The following is a 22,266-nucleotide window of genomic DNA, read 5'->3' as shown; positions in this document are numbered from 1 at the left end:
GGCTCAGAGAAGCAATTCTTTAGGGTGTGGCAGCCATTTCTTGATTACGTTAATAGCCTTTGATAGCTTGTAAATACTTTCATGGTATTGATGATGCTCACGGTAGTGTATATGTTATTTAAAACCATACTTGTGTGTATGTGACTTTCTCTAAGACCTACATGTGCAATTGTGTATCTGTCTATGGCTGTTTAATGTGAGCGCTGCTTGGTTAGTTAATGGGATTGGTAGGGGTCAGGGGTTTGTCTTGTTGTTGTTCTTGCTTGAAATTCTGAAAATCAATAAAAACATAAAACACACACAAAAAAAAGTAATCCAGGATGGGCAAAAGACCGACAAAACAAAGAAAAACAACAAACACAAGAGAGCGCGAGTAACCAAGGCTGCCATCAATGTCGGTGCCATCTTACTTTCATGTTCAATCCATCATCCTCATGACTTCAATCTCACATCAGACCGAGGTCAGGATAGCGTTTCCATTTCTATAACACACCCAGAATCTGCCTACGCCTCCTTATATCTCTCATAGAAATTGGTGGCCCATTCATCAAGACCTGATTACAGTATTTCTCTGGCCTACCACAGTCATCTATTAATAGCATGCAACTTGTCCACAACATTGCCAAAAGAATTTGATCATGTGACTCCAGCCCTGATTTCTCTCCACTGGCTGCTGAATTGAAATTCTCCCCCAGACACACAAAGCACCCGATACCTCTCAGACATCATTCGACCATATACTCAAGTACGTTGCCTACATTTTTGTGGTTCCGCCCACTTATCTAGTGTCAGAATTCACACCAAAAAAAATCTGCTGGTTTCAAAGCATCTACACTTAACTTACTGTGCAACAGTATTTCCACTTATATTACAACTTTTTCACTGGAAATGTTTAAGCCCAGACTCTAAACGAGCCTGTTTTCTTTGTCGTACAGCGTATAATAAACTGTAACATCTGCTTGGTTCACCTCTTCTGTTTAAGTTTTGCTGTTTTCTGCATTCTGTAAAATGAACGGAGACACTCGTTTAATAATGCATTAAACATTTTGACTAGAGGTTCAGAATACATACAGTACTGCACATCTAAATGAAAGTTAACATTTTAACACGCCATCCAAAATATGTACACAATCTTAAGACATTTAAATTATTCTTACAAATCATGGCTCAATGTGCAATGTGCCCTAGAGAATTACATTACTTCATATATGCTCTTGGACACCAAACAGGCTGATACAGCATATGTACTACAGAGTAAATCTATTCACACACTACTGAACTCAAACTTTGAAATTTGAGTCTGGAGTTGGATTTCATCTGTACTGAAAGCAAATTATTTATCTCAGACTGATCTAATTCCATACCCCTGACAGGCCTGATAGTGAATGGCTTTGTCTCCTCAGAGCTGAGAGGATATCTCTTTCTCAGAAATATTCAGTGGACCACGCCAGCCGGGCTGTCAGCACCAAAACACACAAATCCATACTGAGCAGCAGTCTGAAGTCTCCACAAAGACAGACAGATTAGGCTTGCTGGTGCCACGAGGATCCATAAGATCCACCAGTGTCTCCATCCCTCAGCTCAATATCAAAGAGTGCAGCGCAACACTTTGAATTATAGACAGCAAGTGTGCAGCCTTGCCTCCGGTGGCAACCGACTCCCAGCCCGATTAACCTCTGTTCCACCCTGAGGAGGGAAAGTAGAGGATACAGCTCGTAGCAAGGCCAGATAAATTACTGCCCCGACAACTGCACATCACCAACTGGACAAAGGGTCACTCGGGTCACGAGATTATTGATGACTCAATCCCCCCCCCTTCGACTGCAGTTTTAGTAAATTAATTTACAGCAGGCTTAACCATTGCCAGTACCTTATCTTTACTTTTATTTCACATTGAAATGGAACCAAATGTGCATCACAGTATCAGTCTCTCCGTCCCACTGTCTTTGTATTATCTACAGTATAGTATTCAAATAAACTACCAAATGCTACTTAAAGATACTCTCATGACTACAGGTTCATGCCTTTTACATCCATCCATCCATCCATCCATCCATATGGACAATGAAAGCCATAGCTGATGTCCTGAGAGTATATATGCTGAGGGGTCAACCATTTACTGCCGGTTTATACAACACAAACAACTTCTCAGACCATTTATTTGTGTTTTACAAGTAGCTCACATACCTTTACTCCCACTGTTCAGAGAATATTTCCCTCAATGACAGCATGTCAGGAAAGGTTGCAGCATATTATCAGCAGATGGACCAAAGACTATTCAGGGCTATTATAGTCCAGATGACACATGGGATTCATTCTGAGGCGATGACTACTGGTGTTGTCAGTAGAAGATAATGGTGGTGAAGAGAGCAAAAGAAAGAAAGCTAAGAGACACTGATAACACAACAGATGCTGATGTGGGAAAAAGCCGTTTTGTTCACTGTTACAGGCAAAACCCAAAGACTCAAAGGACAGCTTTTCCAAACAGGATGTATTCTATTGAAGGCAGCGGATTTAGCTGACAGATCAAAACCACAAAGGCAAGTTGAAGCATCATAAAAGCTTCTAACCCCCCAAAACACAATACAAAACTCTGGATTTTAGTTTCAGTGTAAGTTGCTGAATGATGACACAAAGATGGCATAAAGACTGATTTAGAAACAGACAGACTGACTTATAAAAGGGCAACTCTGTGGAAGAACTTGCCCAGATGGAGGTAGGCCAAAAATGAGATGGCAGGCAGCTGTTAAAGCCAGCTGTCCTGGCCAGTTGTTCATAAGAGCTGGGAGACCAGGATGGTGGGACGGAGGGACATTTAGGAAAAAGAGGGGTGTGGGATAAAATAACAAATCCTTTTTACATTAATAACTGAACTATGTCCTTGAACAGCAGTTGACCAATTGCACTAAAACAATATGTAACAAGTACCGATTGGGAGGTTCTAAAATTTTACCATCATGTCACCATGATGATAATAATATTAAACATAACATTAAGTCGTACAAAAAAATGTGCATCCAGGTAGCTCATGTGGGAAGCACGTATCGTTTAGACATGAACTAAAAACAAGAAAGATTTTTACATATTAAATTTGCCCCTGGAAATTTTGGTTAACCTTTTTTAATGAAGACATAAGTCCGTGCTGAGCTGGTACTTAAGTACTGTTAAAATACTGATGTAGATTTTTTTTTTTTGTAAACATTAAATATGAAATCACAACAGGAATGGTTCTGCAGAATGTGGACTAGTGGGCTGATGTTGGTGAATAGCAAGCATAAGAGTGCCCCCCAGTGACCTTTTTTAGAAGTGTACAAGGGAGTTTAAAAGGCTAGAGAATAAGGCCCCCGCTTCAGATGAGACAAATGCTTGCAATGGTTTGCCGCTCTTAACAGACTGCAGTAAAACACAGGTAACACACGCTCACTAGTTTCAAGTTCAAATATGAGTAAGTTACCCATGATGCATGAAGCATATGGTCAAAACAGGCTTGTGTGAGACGCATACAGGAATCTGACAATAAATGCTGTTCAAACAAAATGATGTATGAAGCATCCTAAGCATACTGACGCACAGTCAACTGTGGTGTGAGTGTGAGCCTTGGAAGTCTGTTCCAGATACTTACTGTAAATTCTGTGGATGAACTCTGTGTTTCCATGTGAGTTACGAACAGCTACACAATGATCTCACCTGGCAGCCTCCGAGACACTCTGATAGGAGAAAAGCATTAACAAATCACTGAAAAACATCATGTTGAATTTCCCAGCAGACTCTTTATTTCTCCCACACAAGTGTGGATCAACATGTCTGTTTTAAACAAGACAGCTTGACATTTGTGAACTTTGACCTGACAAAACATTTCAAAACAACACACTGGCTAGAGTATATGTTAAAAACACTTCACTGGTATTTAAATTAGTGGTCCACCAACATGGGCTTTCCAATGGCCAATGCAATATGTAATGCCAATGTCACACTGTCTTTTTTTATATTTGCACTGAAAACAAAAATTTAATATTAACAAATGAAACAAATTTGCTGAAGCGAACATTTATTTAACACTAATGAATTATGAAAACATTGAATTATATCAAGTATTTGAAAATAAAACATGAGAACTGTCTGTTTATTACACACTAAAAATGCCAGTCAACTGGCCAACTGATCAATCAATCTACCAATACTTTAAATATAAGAATACTTATAAATTTGGAGGCTGGAATCACTTGTACTGATGGAATGTATCCAGACATGGCTTGTTACACTGTCATTTCTATCAAAGAAACTGTTTGAGACAGGAATAGATATTTACTACTATAATACTATTATGTTGGTTAACAACAAAAGCTACAAATGTTAGCCTCATTAACAAACTAAATGAACTCTAAAGCTCTACTTAACAGTGCCACACTTTTCATACTAGTGCTGCCTTATTGTTGAAGCCAAATACTTTGCTGTTCATTCTCCACTTTTGTTTCTTGACTTATTTGGCACAGGAGCTGCTGGTCCCATTCGTATGATATTGTGAAGGTGCAGGAAGAGGATTAACTTGCCAGTGCTCCTGGGAAACAATTTCACAACGAACTAATGAAACAAAGCTTATATTATGTCCACATGCATTTGGGAATTTAAGATTTTTCTTACTTTTTCCCCTAAAAAGTTACTGCTTCTCTTGTAGCTAAAATCTGAGATGAATGTACTAGCTTAGTGTGAGGTCAGCTGCATTATTTTGATGACCGGAGCTGTAAAGAAAATTGCATACATTGACTGACACTGGAACTGGATTTCTCTTCCCTGCAAACAAAACTCATACTCCCTCCAGCAGGTGTTCAAATAAACGAGCAGAGCAACTTCTCTTCAAAACAGAGAGATGGACCAAGCTCTAATTTCAATCTGCCAACAACACAACAGCGCACAGGCATGTTTCCAAGTGAAAAGCAAAATACCATTCTGCTGCTTCTGTCATGTCTAAGCAAACCAATGATACACATAAATGTGCCTTTACTCGCCCCACTTAACGTAACAACAGTTAAAACTAGCCACATGTGTATTAAATTCAATGCGTAACGTTGAAGTTTGCAATGTACCTTTTAGGCTGGTGCCCATTAACAGCCAAAGATGACGTTATCATTAAAGCTTCGGCCTTATGTCAAATCACAGCTGACCCTTTCAGTTTGCAAGCTAACGTTAATTTTCTACTACTAAACCATATACGAACCCGAAGTACGTGGCTATTAGACACTCGGTCTCATTATAACTGAGGGCTTCAAACTTTTGGTCATTTAGCTTCATTTTAGCACCTAAACAACCTAACGTTGATGTTTGCTCACACCAAGCTAGCTAAGTTCACGTTAGCTGACTGCCGCTGCTAGTCAGCTAACACTGCTGACTACAACAGCTGGCTAAACAATAGCTCTGTGCTTTCTTTAACTACCAAGCTGCACAGTCACACGAGCACCTACCCGGGGTGAAAGTACAGTAAAACACAGGTTGAGCACTAACAGGAGAGAATAAAGTATTCCTTGTCCTCTAGATGTATCCACTATGCAAGCATCAAACCATGTTTTGGGTGGGCAGCTGCGCACTGAGTTCTTGTTTGCACTCCAAAGCCATTAGGAGGTTTCTGGAAAAATGTAGGAAACTTCGACAGACACTAGGAGGAAACAATGCACCCTATAACATCCTAGCCACTGTAGCCTATGTAATGCTTAAGTATTTTTGACGTTATTCTAGTACTGTTATTAGTATCCTGTTTTTCTTTACTGTTTTTCTCAGTGGTTTTCAGTTATTATTAGAATGTGAAACTAAATTTGGCTACATCCGGGCTAACTTTGAAAATAAAGTGCAGATTTTTCATAAGCTAATTCAAAGAGAGTACTTAATAAAACAGAACAACTGAATCAATATCCAAGTTTGACTGTCGTAATTGTCAATGAAAAACACTTAATGTGAGATTTTTACATCTTAATTGGCTATTTACCAAAAGGCAGTTATTTCTGGCGCTTTATTATGCTTTTAAAAAGGCACACTTTATCACAAATACTCCGGGAATAATACATCAGTTTGTGAAGTCTTCCACAACAGTTAGGCTACTTGACCAATGCAACCTGCAATAAATAAACAGAAAATAGGAAGAGATGGAAGCCAAAAATAATAATGAAAAGAGGGTTGAAATGGTGAAACCCAAGTACTCTGAGAAATATCAAGTGATTTAAATGGTTTATAGTTTCCCTGTACTGTTCAAAAGTGCATTACATGACACTACATCAGGGTCATCTCATAAAAACATGTCATTTTTACAGTCTGCCTGTTTCTTTGGCCAGTACATGATTAATATTTGCTCCGACAATTGTTACCTTGTACTACAGTACCTTGCCTAAGCATTTTCAGCATTTTAGACACTAATCATTTTACTGATTGATAAAAGAGCGATGAATATTACAAAGTAAAGGGCTGTCTAATGTATATGTAGAACAGTTGGGGCTGTCTAATGTATATGTAGAGCAGTTGGGGGTGCACTGATATAACAAGCACTACAGCCTATAAAGCATTTGTGTGCATATGCACAGCAGACAATCTCTCATTCAGATTCACTGGATTTCTTTCTAATGGGGCACAAAAAGCTAAGGTGAATTTGAAAAGTAAAAGTGATTGCTATGTGAATGGTAAAGTCTATCATAAAGCAGTGGATATGTACTGTATTGTGTGTTTTTGTTTGTCTTGCATTTGAAAGACAGTGCATGCAGTCCTATTTAAAATCATGTTTACAAAGTGCATGAGTAAAGTGCACTCAGAGCACCAGTTAAGAGTAAAACTCTTGCAGGAATCCGGAGCTGTTCCCTGTGTTATAGCAGGCCAAGGTCAAATGAACTTATTATACAATACTCTACAACAACATTTGCACAAATAGAACCTTGTAAACCTAGAATTCAGCTCATCTTCGAATCAACAGTGGCATTAATTTGATATCATCTTCATGTATCCTTACTGTATTTTGCTATTACCAACAGATTACAGGACACTTTGTGTCTCGGAGACTGTGGGCCCTCTTCTCATTACTCAACATTTTTATCCTGATGTTAGGTATTTTTAGTCAGATAGAAATTGGATAGATACTTTATGTATTAGAAATGTTTAGTGGAGATAGGATGTCTAGTTAGATTGTTAAATGCTTAGGCATGCTTATGAGTTTCTACAGGGTACATCTGGTCAAGGTAATCATAATATCTTCTTATGCTTAATGTCAGGACATGTCACTGGATGTCCTGTCAGAATGTCTTAGATACACACCACACAATCAACGGACAATCGCACATTGATTTTCTTCATGCTTTGACTACTGCTCTGGCCAGCTGCATAGCTGGCATATCAGGTGACGTCACGGTTTAACGTAGCCTGGGTAGAATGGGGTTAGCCCAAAGCAATATAATGTACAGGCCTGGTGGGTTCGGGGTCTTTCATCTTTCCAAGCTGCCTGCGTGCAGTTTGGAGGTGCAAGATACCTGAGCGTGTAATGTTAATTTTTACCTGTGTTCATGGAATAAATCAGCACTGTTTTGAAGTTACTTGGACTGTCTCGTCTCTCAGAGTCAGTATGGTAAAAGGTACGAGGTACAACACTGACAAACAGCATTTATGTTAAAAAAGAAAAGAAAGAAAGATATTTGAGTCCTTTTACCTGCAATATTCCTGAATGTTTGATGCATTTATAAGTACCATTTTTCTCTGCTTTCTGAAACTTTCCACATAAGAAATTCATCAAGGTTTCAAAATATCGTTGGTAGAAACCTAATGTTATTTTGGAGCATCTGGTGCATTTATAAACGTGTTATCTTTTTCTACAGATATAAAGGAATGACTATATTTTTCTTTCCTTGTAGGTACTGTAAACTCCTAAATCAGACAAGACAGAATCATTTTAATCAGCAAGAGGAGGGGTTGCATCTTAGAAGTGATATTATCACTTTCTAGCAAGTAAACATAAATAACCAAGCTACAAGAAATAATGTGAAAAAATTCACACAACTGACATCTTTTTCTTTTTTTTCCTCAGCAGGCCTCCAAAAAGTCCCCCCATGCATATCTACAGTGGCTTAAGTAGATTCGACTGTTAAAATCCATAAACCATAAATTTAATGGCTATCTAACAGATCAGTCTACAGACAAACAAAACAATGTCAAGTGCAAACTGACTCATTCATTCCTTGGGATTATTTTTGTACAGTAGTTGTCACATGGGGGCAGTGTGACAACCAGACTGCACATTGCAGATTCTGCATAGCAGCATTCACACCTCATTTACAAAATCTATGGCACTCCATTCTAAGTGAAAGCTATAAAGCATCTCATATAGTCGACTGTAATACAGCATCATAAGCACCTTATATGAGCACTATCGGCCCCATTATGCATTATTCATCACTGCTATGTCACAGGCATTAACAGCATTAATATTAAATCTTGTGCAATACTTTTTAAAAAATGCATCTGACATGTAACACATCCTTTGTGGTAGATTAGGTTTAACTGTCTCAGTCAAATGCTCTTTGTTTGCTGCTAGAGGAGAGCAGAGCACTCGTCATTTGCTTTGATCGGCTCTGATTTTCCCAGCATAACCTCAGGATCAAACTCTGCATTAAAAGGTTACCTCTGTTAGGTATTTTTAGTCAGATAGACATAGGATAGATACTTTATGTATTAGAAATGTTTAGTGGAGATAGGATGTCTAGTTAGACTGTTAAATGCTTAGGCATGCTTATGAGTTTCTACAGGGTACATCTGGTCAAGGATAACTAGAGAGAAGAGTTGATGACTGTCAGCAGACAGGATGTTTAATATTATTATTATGACGTGTAGAACTGTAGCCTTAGCCATAATATGTTCTTATGTTTAAGCCACGACATGTACTAGAGGTTGTGAGAATGTTTTTAGTTACACACCTCTTAATCAACAGACACACACATGCACATTGATTTGCTTCATGTTTTGACTACTGCTATGACCAGCTGCAAGGCTGGTAACAGAGACGTCTCGGTTGACGTTTCTGTGTAGTATGGGGCTAGCCCAACCGAGGGGATATAATGTATAGGCCTGGTGGGTTCAGGGTCTTTCATCTTACATCTGCCTGCGTGCAGTTTGGAGGTGCAAGATACCTGAGCGTGTCATGTTAAATTTACCTGTGTTCATTGAATAAATCAGCACTGTTTTGAAGTTACTTGGACTGTCTCGTCTCTCAGAGTTAGCAATGGTAAGAAGAACCAAAGTCCAACACCATCCAAAGGATTTTACCTAATAAAAAATCTGTTCTTCTGCCTATAGCTCTGGCCAATTGCTTCAAAGTAAGCATTTTTAAAAATCTTTTGGAGGAAAAGTCATAACAGTGAATATAAGGATAAAATACTATATATACTTGTCTAACAGAATAGACAAGAGCATGGTGTTACTGAACTTGTATTTCTGGAGTGTGTGGTGAATGATATAAGGATTAGCATGTGACTGCAACTATTCTGCAAAGCAGGTGCAGGCTGAAATGAAGCAGAAATACAGCAATATTAATGGTTAACTTAAATGGGCGGCGTGTTTTAAATGATGCACATTCCAAACTAGCCACCTGGATCCATTTCCCCAACCAGATTTAAGCTTCTTTTAATTTCTCAGTATTGCCGACCTTCTTCCTGCTACACCAGCTGAGTAAACAGCTCAGCCCCTGCATATCTGAAACATTAAGAACTAAAATATGTACAAAGGCCTCTATGTTTGCAAGGTTTGTAACTGGATCTCAGCCTTGTTATGAAAACACTTAAGTGGGTCTGCTTTTGGAGATTATGCTGCCGTTGCGCTCCAGTTCTTCTTACCATTGCTAACTCTGAGAGACGAGACAGTCCAAGTAACTTCAAAACAGTGCTGATTTATTCAAAGGATCACAGGCAAAATTGACATTACACGCTCAGGTATCTTGCACCTCCAAACTGCATGCAGGCAGATGTAAGATGAAAGACCCTGATGAATAATGCATAATGGGGCTGATAGTGCTCATATAAGGTGCTTATGATGCTGTATTACAGTCGACTACCAGGCCTATACATTATATCCTCTCGGTTGGGCTAGCCCCATACTACACAGAAACGTCAACCGAGACGTCTCTCTTACCAGCTTTGCAGCTGGCCATAGCAGTAGTCAAAACATGAAGCAAATCAATGTGTGTGTGTGTGTCTGTTGATTAAATGGTGTGTAACTAAAAACATTCTCACACGACCTCTAGTAACATGTTGTGACTTAAACATAAGAACATATTATGGCTAAGGCTACAGTTATACACGTCATAATAATAATATTAAACACCCTGTCTGCTGACAGTCATCAACTCTTCTCTCTAGTTATCCTTGACCAGATGTACCCTGTAGAAACTCATAAGCAGGCCTAAGCATTTAACAGTCTAACTAGACATCCTATCTCCACTAAACATTTCTAATACATAAAGTATCTATCCAATATCTATCTGACTAAAAATACCTATCACAACAACCAGGGCAAGGTGAACCCTCTAGAGCTGATGATGGTCTGGTGGTGATCCATATCCACAGCAGTTGTCTGCTTTGCCTGTTTGGTAATGCCACCTGCTTAATATCCATACTGTATGCAGCAGCAGGAGGAGCAGGGTTAAAGGGAGCAGCCCGCCTCTGTGGCCACATTTAAAACTGCATCGAGACTTATGACAACTGTAGATCAGTGAGCCATCAGCCCCCCGCCTCTCTCTCCTTTCAGGGATTTGTAGTTTTTAGTGTAAAGAACGTCGCTGCGTGGTAAAGGCCTTTGTAAGTGTAAAACTACAGTTCCCTCAGAGCTACTCGGAGGTGTTAGTTGTCAATATGGCTGTTGTCAGACAGACAAAGCGGAGAGGCAAATAATTCGCCTCTATTTAGAAATCCTTGAAAAAGGGTCGGATAGGGCACTGTTATCAAATTGCTTTATTGTTCGGCTGCAGTAGAAGACACAGCGGGTCTTTGCTCAAGTTGCAAAGTTAAATGGTTAAGTGGACGATTTCAACCGAGGTAAGTCATGTACTTAGCTATCTACAGTAGTGAAAGTTATGTTATTAATATCAAACGTTCGCTACGCAGCGACAGCGGCTAACGTCAGCTAGTATCAACGTTGGTATGGCTAGCAGGTTATGCTAACCATTCCACAACCCAGTGCTACCAAAATAGCGTGTGTTAAGTTGCTATCCGTCCGATGTGATGCCAGAGGACTGTTAGAATACATTTAAACGGCAGCGGCACAGAAAAGGATTGAAATCATCCTAGGTTGGAGGGCTGCAAGCCGGCTATTTTAACGTTACATTGGGCATTGTCCGTATGCCACTGAAACATTTGCTACCGTTAGCTTTTGGGCAAAGGGCGTGAAAGCTGGCATCAGTAGTGGCTTTCCTGCAGCGCAGACGAGCGACAGATTTGTGCGCTTACCGCAGGCCCCGCAATCGGCAAAACAAAAACACGGGGGGAAAAGATAAACCAGTGGCTATGATCAATTTTAAGACTGGGCCAATGTAAAAAAAAATACCTGCACTGTAAAGAAACGCGAGTTTAGTTTGCAGTGCTAATATCTGATGTATGTAACCTTTATTTAAGGGAAATCCTCGTCTGTTTTCACTTGCATGATGAACAAACCAACGCTGTAAGTGTTTTCATTTGTTAATCCCTGAGCTCTTGAACTCGGTTGTTCTGTTAACAAGTGCTTATCAAGCCCGCTAAGGATATGGTTTAGCATCTGTGAAAGACAGTCCCATTGCAGTTGTCTTATAATTAGAAAGAGCAGGATCAGTCAGAGTTGTTTCTCTTGCTTGCACACATGTCCAACCTTTATGTGACCTAAAGTAAACCAGTGTAGAGCATTAATTTGTAACGTTTGCCTTCCTGCAGGGGCTAACCGCTGCTCATTGTGTTTCAACCAGTTAACCCAGCTTGAGCCAAAATGATTAGTTAACTTAGCAAATACTTAAACAGGATGGGTAATGATTACTGACCCATGGTTTTGTTTGCTGCACAGAACAGCACAACATCCAAATGTAAGCAGTGATATTCTGGTACAGTTAAGTGAACACTGTAGTTTGAAGTGAGTGTTTGGTGGGTGCATCTCAGTGATATGTGACAGGATTTGCAGTGCAACTGTGCTTGGTAATAATTTACAGCATCAATAGAATTCTTATGAATTTGTAATAACAACTTCAGAGACTAGTTAATCTTCACCATTGCCACTAAGCTACCCTGTGTATAGAAGTAATTTATTTCAGTGCTGGCACAAAGTGACTTTTCCTGCAGCGGTCTGAAATGCTGGCAGTTTTTCTTTTTACAGCCTCTTACGGACTTCTAAAGGCTTTTATTCACTATAATCATATTAGCTTCCTTTGTAATAACCTCAAACAGTGCATGCACTTTGAAGCCATTTAGTTTTTCTGTCCTCTGCCCAGTTTAGACTAACACATGTAGAAAAATGCCAGTGACCCCTTTTAAACCATTTATCATATCAGCATAGGTCGGGCTGGCATAGCAGATGGAAAATCTGCCGCAGTCTGATTCCAGTTGCATTGATTTTGAGCGCAGTAAATTGCTTATGAAAAACATACAGCGTGGGTGGTGTGCAGAGCCGGGGATATATTGTAGCTTTTAAAGAATGGCAGACAGAATGTTAAGATAGCATCAGCTGTCAAGGTGACTCTGGCACTCTCCGTGTGTTGCCTGCTGGTTCCCAAAAATAGCTGATTTTTATGCCCTGCCCCTCCCTCCCTCTTTCTTTCACACTTCTGTCTCTTGCTCTTGTCTTCCTTTTCCTATCTGCTGCCTCTTTTTCTTCTTGCAGTTGTTTCTCGTTTCCCACCCCTCTCTTTCTACTGTAGCCCTTAAACTCTCCCTCTCTACCTCACCCCTTCCTTCCCATCATTCTCTTTTTCTCCTTGCCTCCGCCATCTCTTCATCTGTCACAATTCTGCCTGATCTTTCTTTCTCTTCCTGTTGCCTCTTGAAATCTTAAACATCCACTTGCTGCCCTTTCTTTAAATTCCCCCTGCATGTCCTGATTCCTTTCCCTTCCTCTTCTTCCTCTTGTGTCTCATAACCTGTCTGTCTTGTCTCTTGTCCAGCAGCAGGATGTCTGAGTTCAGCGAGGAGCCGCGCTTCACTATTGAGCAGATAGATCTACTGCAGCGGCTGCGTCGCACTGGCATGACCAAGCAGGAGATCCTGCACGCGCTTGACACTCTGGACCGGCTGGACCGGGAGCACGGTGACAAGTTTGGCCACCGCACCTCTTCTTCCTCCTCCTCCTTGTCCTCCTACGGAGTAGGCGGGGCAAACAGCTGCACCAACAACTCTGCCTCTAACACAGCTACCACATCTTTAAACGATAACAACACTGCCTCGGCAACCACCACCTCTTCCACGTCATGCAACGGCAACAACAGCGCCATCAACAGCGGAGAGGGCAGCGCTGTCGATCACTCTGCGGTCACCGCCTCTTCCACGACCTCCAAAATCTCCATCGCCACGCAGACTCAGTTTAGCAGTGGCGGGGGACTTTCGCCATCTCCTAGCAACAGCTATGACACCTCCCCGCCTCCAGGGCCGCCTCCGCCTTCTGCTGTCATGCCATCACCAGTCTCCTTGGTGGCACTGTCACAGAATGGGCGCGATAGCCTAGCTGCTACACCCAACGGGAAGCTGTCGCCTCCACGATATCCAGTGAACAGTGCAGCCGCAGCACGAGCATTTGGGTTTGAAGCTACAGAAGAAGACCTAGATACTGACGATAAGGTGGAGGAGCTGATGAGGTCAGTAGTAACAGGACAAAGTGAGTTCTGAAAGTTTGAACCATTTATCCAACTTGAGTTTGGAGCCCGTAGAACTAGACACGTTATTGATAGTATGTTGGTTATAGTGATGTGATACGATGTGTCATCAGAGATTGTGGTTATCTTTTAGTTTCATAGCTTGTTATGTTTTGCTAGTGTGAACGACTTCATTCACTCAACTCATACCATGTTTGAACTTAGCGGGCTGTTCTCGCTGTATGAAATGAACACTGAATGAATGAATGACCAAATGGCCAACAATGGAAAAGCTGGATAGCACTGGCATTTGTACTTGAAAAATGACTAGGTGACTTGGTGTATCTAAAATAGTGCAAATAAGTAAGTTACTAATTAAGTTTTTGTTGGTGGACTAATCAGTTATTCAGCTAATACTTGCAGCTGCTGTTGGATGTTTAGCGGAAAAATCTCATCTAATTTAGCTCTGAAGCTTTTGATCATCTAACGTGTGAACTTCATCAGCAGATGGAGTTTTGCCACTTGTCATGGAGGTATTGATGTTAGTATTTTCTTAGCACTTTAAAGAGTTATTTTTGTCTGTTGGTTTCAAAGTTCATTGTTAACTCTGAAAACAGAAGTTGAGTCCATTTAGCAGCTGTTCTGGAGCTTACAGATAAAAAAAATGAGGCCAGTTTCTTTTTAAGCTCTTATTACAGTAGCTGTTTTAAGGTTGGTTTTAACATGCTGAGGTAGTGTATATAAATGTGTCTGGGTAAAGACTGTTCACCAGGATGCGCTTGCTTGAAAATGGTTTTGCCATCTCAGTTCGTCTTTGTTTTTCCCCTTACATTCACTGTCATTACTGGGAAGGTTTCAGTTGTTGTTCTCTAATTGCATTAGGTGTTAAAATGAAGTGCATCACTCTAGGCCATCATTGCTTGTTGGTTGCACTGATGCCAACGCAGCTGGAAACTGTGAGAGACTTGGTGTGACCTCAGTGAGAGAGGTTACCTTCAAGGTACAATTCTGCTTTGTGGCGGTGTTGCAGTCAAAACTGTAGATACGCTTAACTTGATCAGTATGTTTGGTATTATCTGGCATTGTTGCTCATTTATGATCATTTTTATGGCTTTTCAGTCAAGAGAAGGTTAGCACTGGCAGTGGCTTTGCCAGATTTTGTCTTGTGTGTTTAAACTAATCTTCCTTAAACCAGCTCATTGTTGTCATCATTATTAGCAAAGAGGTTAAGCTGATCAGTTCCAGTTGTCCTGGGTGGGCCTGTGGGAGACTGAGCTGGTCCTTTACATGTGCAGTGGGCATCAGAACAGCTTGACACTACTGGTGCAACTTAATGTTATTATTGATACATTTGCTGAATATTTCCTTAGTGCATGGATTCATTGCTTGGTATATAAAATGGTGAAACATGCTCTTCACAACTTCCTAAAATCTAGGTGATATATTTCTGTTTTGTCAAATCAACAAGCCAACCCCTAAATATATTGACAGTTACTATCAGATAAGGAAAAGAAAAGCAGACAGTCCTCACAATGGAAGAGCTGGAGTCTGCAAGTTGTGTGCTTAAATAATGACTTAGTGCATCTAAATAAGGCAAATAATATAGTTGCTAATTAACTTTCTGTTGATTGACTAATCAGGTAATTGTTTTAGCTCCACTTGAGACGCAGGATTGAGCTTTTACTGCAGTTCATGTCGGTTTCTTAATTGATCTTTTTTTAAAATTGTGCCAGTTAAAGATGCACAGTGAATACATTTAAAAATGAAACGGAAAGGCTGAAGTGCTGGCTTGGCTTTTAGTTTTTGAGCACAACAGCACTACATGACAGTAGGGCTGGACCCGAATATCTGAATATTCGGCTATTCATTTGTTGGGTAGGTGATCGGTTTTCAATTTTAGCATTCGAGTAGCTCCAGGACAGGACGAAGTGAAAGTGGCTGCTGTCAGGCTTGTGACCTCACTACAGCTGGTGGAGGAAAAAGACAACATGTTGTCTGCTGTTGGCATATGAGGTAAAGAGGCATCGCTGTGCAACACCACTGAATACTTAGTCAACTGAGTGCTTCTCTGTCGCTCCACCAATTCCAACAGAGTGAGACCTCTTCAGTTGATCTCAGCGAATATTGTGATTCAGATTTGAACATTATTACCACCAAATATCCAGAGCCCAAAAATTGCCATGCAGGACAGCCTTACATAACAGTTGTGCTGAGTACATGTGTCTCAGACAGCATATACCACATAAAGATGTACGCCCTTTAATGCAGTATCAGATGTGTTCTTGTTGAGACTACCTGTACAGTCAACAAAGATGTTATTGCATAAAAAGGGACACTGGAGAACCATTCAGGGTTGAAGATGACATTTTCTATGAAGGAAGAAAGAGAAGCCTCTCAGTGGTGCACCTCTGGAAACACCACACACAGTAACCTCAGATCACATTAGGTTAGAAGTCCTGTCAGTAGTTACTTAGGCCCATTACTCTGACAGCTTCAGTGTTCATAATCTATCACAGTCCAAATGTTAGCCACCTCCTCTCTTCTGTGAGCACTTTACACATTAGCCCTCTCCTCCTATTGCTGTGGGCTCCTGCCACCTGCCCACTGCCCTGTATGCACTGTCAGAATAAGAATAGACATTTAGAGCCCAGGCTCTGTCCTCAGCACTGCACTAGCTGTCCCGTTGTTCATTCACGCTGCCTCTGCATTAAATTACATGTCCTCTGTAGAGAGCCCAAGAAGTTAAGCAGCGTTCAGAAGGCCTCGTCCTCTACATGTGTAGGACTCTCCAGTATCCAACTTGGCAGGGCTGCGGGGGCATGACACGAAGTTTCAGCCTGTCAACAATCCCACGGCGCCCTTCTGATTTTTCTCACTTTTAAGTGCATATTTCTGTCTCTGCAGGGGTTCGGCCTTTGAGTTGGCATCCACCATCCCCTCCTCCCTCCTCCACTTCCCACTCTTCCTCAGTCTTGTACAGCAGCTTGTGCTACATTGATTCGCTGGTGTCGATACAAGCAGCGTTTTTGTGCTCTAATTTTAGCTGCGCCGCAAGAGGTTGGTGTGGAGGATATTGATGCTGGATGTCAAGAGTCGTGACGCATTTTCATTTCACAAATATGCTAACAGACTGCTCAGAACTCTGATACGATCTCCATTTTGGCTGTGAGAGTCTGGCATATTGACTGGTTCAGAGGATGCTGCAACTATATGGTTGGAGCAGCAGTGCTGTTGAAGTTGGGTGGGGTAGGCACCCGCTGGAAATGCCATCCTGTTAAAAAGAAAAAAGTACATAAGGATAACATAACAAAAAAGGATAAGTGCACAAAACCAGTTTACACATCTGCACCAGGATGAGAAACTAAGCCAAGACAGTCATAAGCTTGTTGGTGTGTGTGTGTGTGGGTATATGTATATTTGTATTACTGTCTATGTATAGGGGAGGGGATTGGGCTCATAGCCAGAAAGCAGGGTGGGTACACTGTGTGACTGCACATGTTCACTCCCCACCCCTCCACCCCTGCATGTCGGTGCACGTTTTATTTTTTCCTTGCTGAGAGCTGAGGTACTGGACATGTGCCCACCAAATACATGTAGAAAATATATATTACTTGATTGCGGCTCAGTTCATTTTAATTCACGGAGTCGTTGCGTTTCTGTTCCTGTGAAATGCAACACTGATTATGTGGGAGCCATAAAATCAAAGAACAATACACCAACAGTGCTGTCAAAACGCAGCTCAGATGATAAAACTAAGGCTCTATTTTAGTTTTCCCATGAATAGGCACAATGTAAAAGCACAGATTTGATGATCTGCTATTAAGCAGAGGCAGCGCTTATTGCAGTGTATAGCAGACAACTCGTGTGAGTCTCATGTAAAGGTGCGCAGCAACAAAACAACAAAAGCGTACATGTCAGCATTTGTGGCTAATGCTGGGTAAATGATGATCTGGCAGCTTGCACCAGAACTGAACATGACTGAATCCATCTAAATAATAATGAGAAAATAAAAGCTGAAATTCTGGCTGAGTACACTCATCCATGCACTTTACCTTGGCTACATACAGTGTCTTCATGATATCAGTGTAAACTATACCAGTATGATATCAGATATCAGTGTGTTAGGTTTTACTAGACCTCATTAAATCAGTCAAATTGTGCAGGTTTTTGTATGTTTGCTTCTGTAAAATAAATCATTGCTACTCCGGATGTAGCAGCTGACAGTGTATTAATGCTGTGTTGTCATTTGTGCTGTGTGTTTGCAGGAGGGACAGCAGTATGGTGAAAGAGGAGATCAAAGCGTTCCTGGGGAACAGGAGGATCTCTCAGGCAGTGGTGGCACAAGTTACCGGTTAGTAGCAGACTTACACTCACATAGTGGCATAGTGTTGTTGATTTTAAAATGCTTTTTTTTTCCTACTACCTGTGTATTGCTTGTTAAATGGCCTCCTTTGCATTTTAAATTGACATTTCTATGTCACCACTGAAACTTGATTCAGTTTTTTTGTTGAGTATTGGACACATCTGACAATCACATTAACCACAGTGTACATACATAGATTTATTTGTGGCAGGCCACCATAATATCAACATTGACCACCACATATTGATTTAATATAGGTTAAATCTTATTTTAATGTAGAGCTGTGCTAGTGCACGTGTTTGCTCAGTCTCTCTGTGCACCGTTCTGTTTCTCTATCACACACACACGATAACCATTATGACAGACCATCTATGAACAGCTCCTCTGTTCCATGTCTGTTTGTTTGTTTGTTTTTTTAAACAAAACATGTCCACCCCATCACCACAATTAGAATGTAATTCTGTTGGAAACACTGTATTATTTACTAAGATACTTTCTAAATGACCATGACTCGTTGATTGACAAGGCGAATCTCATTTTATGAATTGAATCGCTTGTGTTTCCTTTATTTTTTTATTTTTTAAGCTGTGTCAGTGTACACAGAGTAAAATCACAGCAGGCTGGAAACTTCTACAAACAGAAGTCTTGGCTTCAAATTTCCTGAGGACCAAACTAACTATAGTGTGAAAAAAGAAGGATGATGGAAATGAAGGGCAGTTAGCAAAGTTGGCTCGCGTACGAACACAAATAACCACAAATGAAAATATAGAAGACAAGCCATATATTCAGACAAAACGGGCAACTCATCTTGACGTCGATGATTCATTTACTTCTGTCCTCCTTGGCCTGTCATACTGGTCTACCAATGTGCTGGTCATAGAATATTAGCCTTTAAATACATATTGTGCTGTGCTGACAGTGGTGCTTTGACTCAAGCACTTCTTTTCACATGGTGTCACCTTCTGCACATGGAACAAACAAGTTCTTGATGCATCTGAAGAGCATCTTTGACTTTTTGGTCAATGTGTGGGCAGTTTGTCTATAAGATGGCACTGTTGATTTTGGCTGCATGTACCTGGCACTATTTCTTGACTTTAAGAGAGCAAACAACAGCTTGTGAGCACAAACAACAGCTTGTGAATAATTGTGTCCTCGTTGGATAACATTACCACACATGACTGTTGCATATAAAGTGTATTTTAAACCTGCCACAAAATGGAATTATCATTGCACACATTTTATTTTACTTACTTATTGGTTTGATGATAGTTTATGTAAAAAAAAAAATTACGGTGTATTGAGTACTTTGTAATAACTGGTCTGGCTATGATATTGATGCAAACATCTTGGTGTGAGTCTCTCTAAGCCCATATCAGTCTGAGTTTACCAGCTAACAGTGCAAACGTGTGTGCAGCAGTATTTGTGTGAGAGAGGAAACACATTTAGAGCTAAGAAGAGTGAAAACCCTTTTTCCCTCTAGTATTCCCCTCTGTCTGGCTTGACTTTTTCTACAAATCGTACTGGCGCGTGATGCTAAACACTCTGTTGTAATTTGATGTCTGGCTGCTTTCCAGGCATCAGCCAGAGCAGGATCTCCCATTGGCTACTGCAGCATGGCTCTGACCTGAGTGAGCAGAAGAAGAGGGCCTTCTACCGCTGGTACACGCTGGAGAAAACCACACCAGGTACATCTGACTTCAGTACCCCCCTGACTCTGTGCGTGCGTGTTTGGTGATGTTTGTATAGCTTAATAAACGGCTGTGGTTAAAAATGGAAGCAAAATTTGGAAGAACGTCAGAGGGGGATTTCCTTTCCAGGACGCTGGAGTACGTAGTGAGTGCCAAGAATGGGCAACAAAATAAAATATTTAGCTGAGCAATCTGGTATTTATTAGCTGCTGTTTCTTTGTCACCCTTGCCTGCCCCTGATGATGGTTTGAAAGTGATGCCAAAAGCTTGAGAAAACTGCTACTGTGCCTCTGTCCTTTTTTGGAGTAACTTTATTCTTATAAAATATTTAGAATAAATGTAATATGAATGTCTGAGTCTGGCTAGACTACCAGCATTGGTATTGTTATTAAGGTTGTCACAGAAACTACTCTCTTACTACATATGCAAAGCGGTGGTTGGCCAAATTAAGAAAAACGATGAGTTTGAAGCCTTTATGGAAAGACAACAGTGGAGTCTGGCAGGGAGGCAGCTGCAAAGAAAAGAACCATAGTAGGAAAACACTATACTGCCTGCAGTTTCCTGTGTAACTGTTAATAACATAAAAAAGAAGTCGCCAGGCTCTTGTGTTATATGGGCACACTGGGATGTGATGTATACAGTAAATATACAGGTTAGCAGAAGCATCTTGATGACACTGTTGGAGACAAAGCAGGGTAAAACTGTTGCAGCAGCTGTTTGTAGGAACTGACTCTGAGTGCTGTTGTGGCACAAGATATCTCATTAATGTGCACCTCCAACAAGAGGATATGTGGGAATGTGCTGTAATGCCAGCACTCTGGGAAATCACCAACTATATTGTGAGATATATATATAAGCTAATGGTTCCAGTAGTCCAACAAATAAAAGTTCATCTAGTCATAAACTGTAGTAATATACAGTTATCCATATAGCCATTTAGGGTGAGGTTCCCACTGAGCCTGTCCCATTAACCGCACTTGTACTTACAAGCTGACATGTTTGTGCAACATATTTCTGATAATTACAAAGTCATTAAGTTGGGTTATAGATGCGGGAAGGCCTATTGTAGATAAAAGAGATGTATTCATATTCTCACTGGATTCGGTCTGTAATGTATAAAAGACTATATTAACTTGTGCCAACTGGCGTTCAACTTAGATCTCAGCAACTGAAGAGACAATTGCTGATTATGTTTTTCCTGCCCAAATGAAGGAACGGCCATGATTACAACTGTTAATCAGCACAAGTGATTCTGCTTAATTTAAAACAAGCCATCCATTCTCCATCTCCCAGTCACTAGTATGATCACGGCTCATAAATAGGCGACTTCCTTGTCGTTACCATGCTAGTGTGCTGTTGAATGATAGAATCATTATTTTATGGTCACTGAAAAAAATGAACAAAGATGCAGGTTATTCACAGCAGCTGTGCTGTGAGGCCAGCTGTATTGACTTTTCAAATGAGTAATCAAAGAGAGAAGTCAGAGCTGTGCTTCCTGAAACACAAGCAAACATGAGTGCTTGAGAGAAGTGTGGCACTGGGACAGACCCACGGTTAAGTCCTTGAAGGCCACTCTCAAGTCTCCATGAGCAAATCAGGAATCGAGTTCTGTGTTGTAGTTTAGGATAAGGCTACTTTGGTTTTTGTCAAATTTGTTTGAATGATATACAACTTAATTTCGCATTTATTCATAGTAAAGACTGTTTTACAAAAAAAAAAAAGTAGTTTCATGGTTATACCAGGTCTCAAGTCAAGTTTTTCTTCACAAAAAACTGCATGTAAACTGTGCAACATTTAAACACTTGATCAAGGCAGGACTACAGACATATATATGGTGGACATGGTGTCACCACTTCCCTCAACTATGCAAAGGTGAAGCCAAAATACTGTGAATACAGCAGCTGCCATCTTGCTTTATTGCAACCAGATTCTGCACAGTAGTGACCAGAGGAGGAGTGACAGCATCGGACCACCAGTCAAAGCTCTCAAATCAAGTAAAATACACACCTCAATAACTTATTAAAAACAAACTTACCAGAAATATCACCACTTGTGCACACATCAGCATGATGATATCTACAGTGGGTACGGAAAGTATTCAGACCCCCTTAAATTTTTCACTCTTTGTTATATTGCAGCCATATGCTAAAATCATTTAAGTTCATTTTTTTCCTCATTAATGTACACACAGCACCCCATATTGACAGAAAAACACAGAATTTTTGACATTTTTGCAGATTTATTAAAAAAGAAAAACTGAAATATCACATGGTCATAAGTATTCAGACCCTTTGCTCAGTATTTAGTAGAAGCACCTTTTGAGAAGCCATGAGTCCTTTTGGGAATGATGCAACAAGTTTTTCACACCTGCATTTGGGGATCCTCTGCCATTCCTCCTT

General features: G+C 40.6%; 2 protein-coding genes across 8 annotated transcripts in view; one reads left to right on the top strand and one right to left on the bottom strand.

Annotated features, from left to right (window-relative positions):
- The window catches only part of disp1 (dispatched homolog 1 (Drosophila)), a 94,456-nt gene extending 88,927 nt beyond the window's left edge, over positions 1 to 5,529 (bottom strand). For 4 of the 7 annotated variants that reach the window (XM_020616951.1, XM_020616952.1, XM_020616953.1 and 1 more), the window contains exons 1-2: positions 5,460 to 5,529; positions 3,623 to 3,707 (exon numbers count right to left, since the gene is read on the bottom strand). The gene's annotated coding sequence lies outside the window, so the exon portion shown is untranslated. The other 3 variants (XM_020616956.1, XM_020616957.1, XM_020616954.1) reach the window with 3 other exon arrangements.
- Positions 5,530 to 11,251: 5,722 nt separating this feature from the next.
- The window catches only part of hmbox1b (homeobox containing 1 b), a 22,331-nt gene continuing 11,316 nt past the window's right edge, over positions 11,252 to 22,266 (top strand). Inside the window, exons 1-4 of the mRNA XM_020616983.1 lie at positions 11,252 to 11,670; positions 13,133 to 13,819; positions 18,082 to 18,167; positions 19,754 to 19,899. Coding sequence (XP_020472639.1) covers positions 11,651 to 11,670; positions 13,133 to 13,819; positions 18,082 to 18,167; positions 19,754 to 19,899 — 939 coding nt within the window. The 5' untranslated portion in view covers positions 11,252 to 11,650. The remainder of the gene's footprint in view (positions 11,671 to 13,132; positions 13,820 to 18,081; positions 18,168 to 19,753; positions 19,900 to 22,266) is intronic.

This window comes from Monopterus albus, unplaced genomic scaffold (assembly GCF_001952655.1).
Source record: "Monopterus albus unplaced genomic scaffold, M_albus_1.0 scaffold182.1, whole genome shotgun sequence".
Lineage (NCBI taxonomy): Eukaryota > Metazoa > Chordata > Actinopteri > Synbranchiformes > Synbranchidae > Monopterus > Monopterus albus.
Note: the sequence above shows the minus strand (reverse complement) of the source record. Positions and strands in the feature narration are given on the sequence as shown.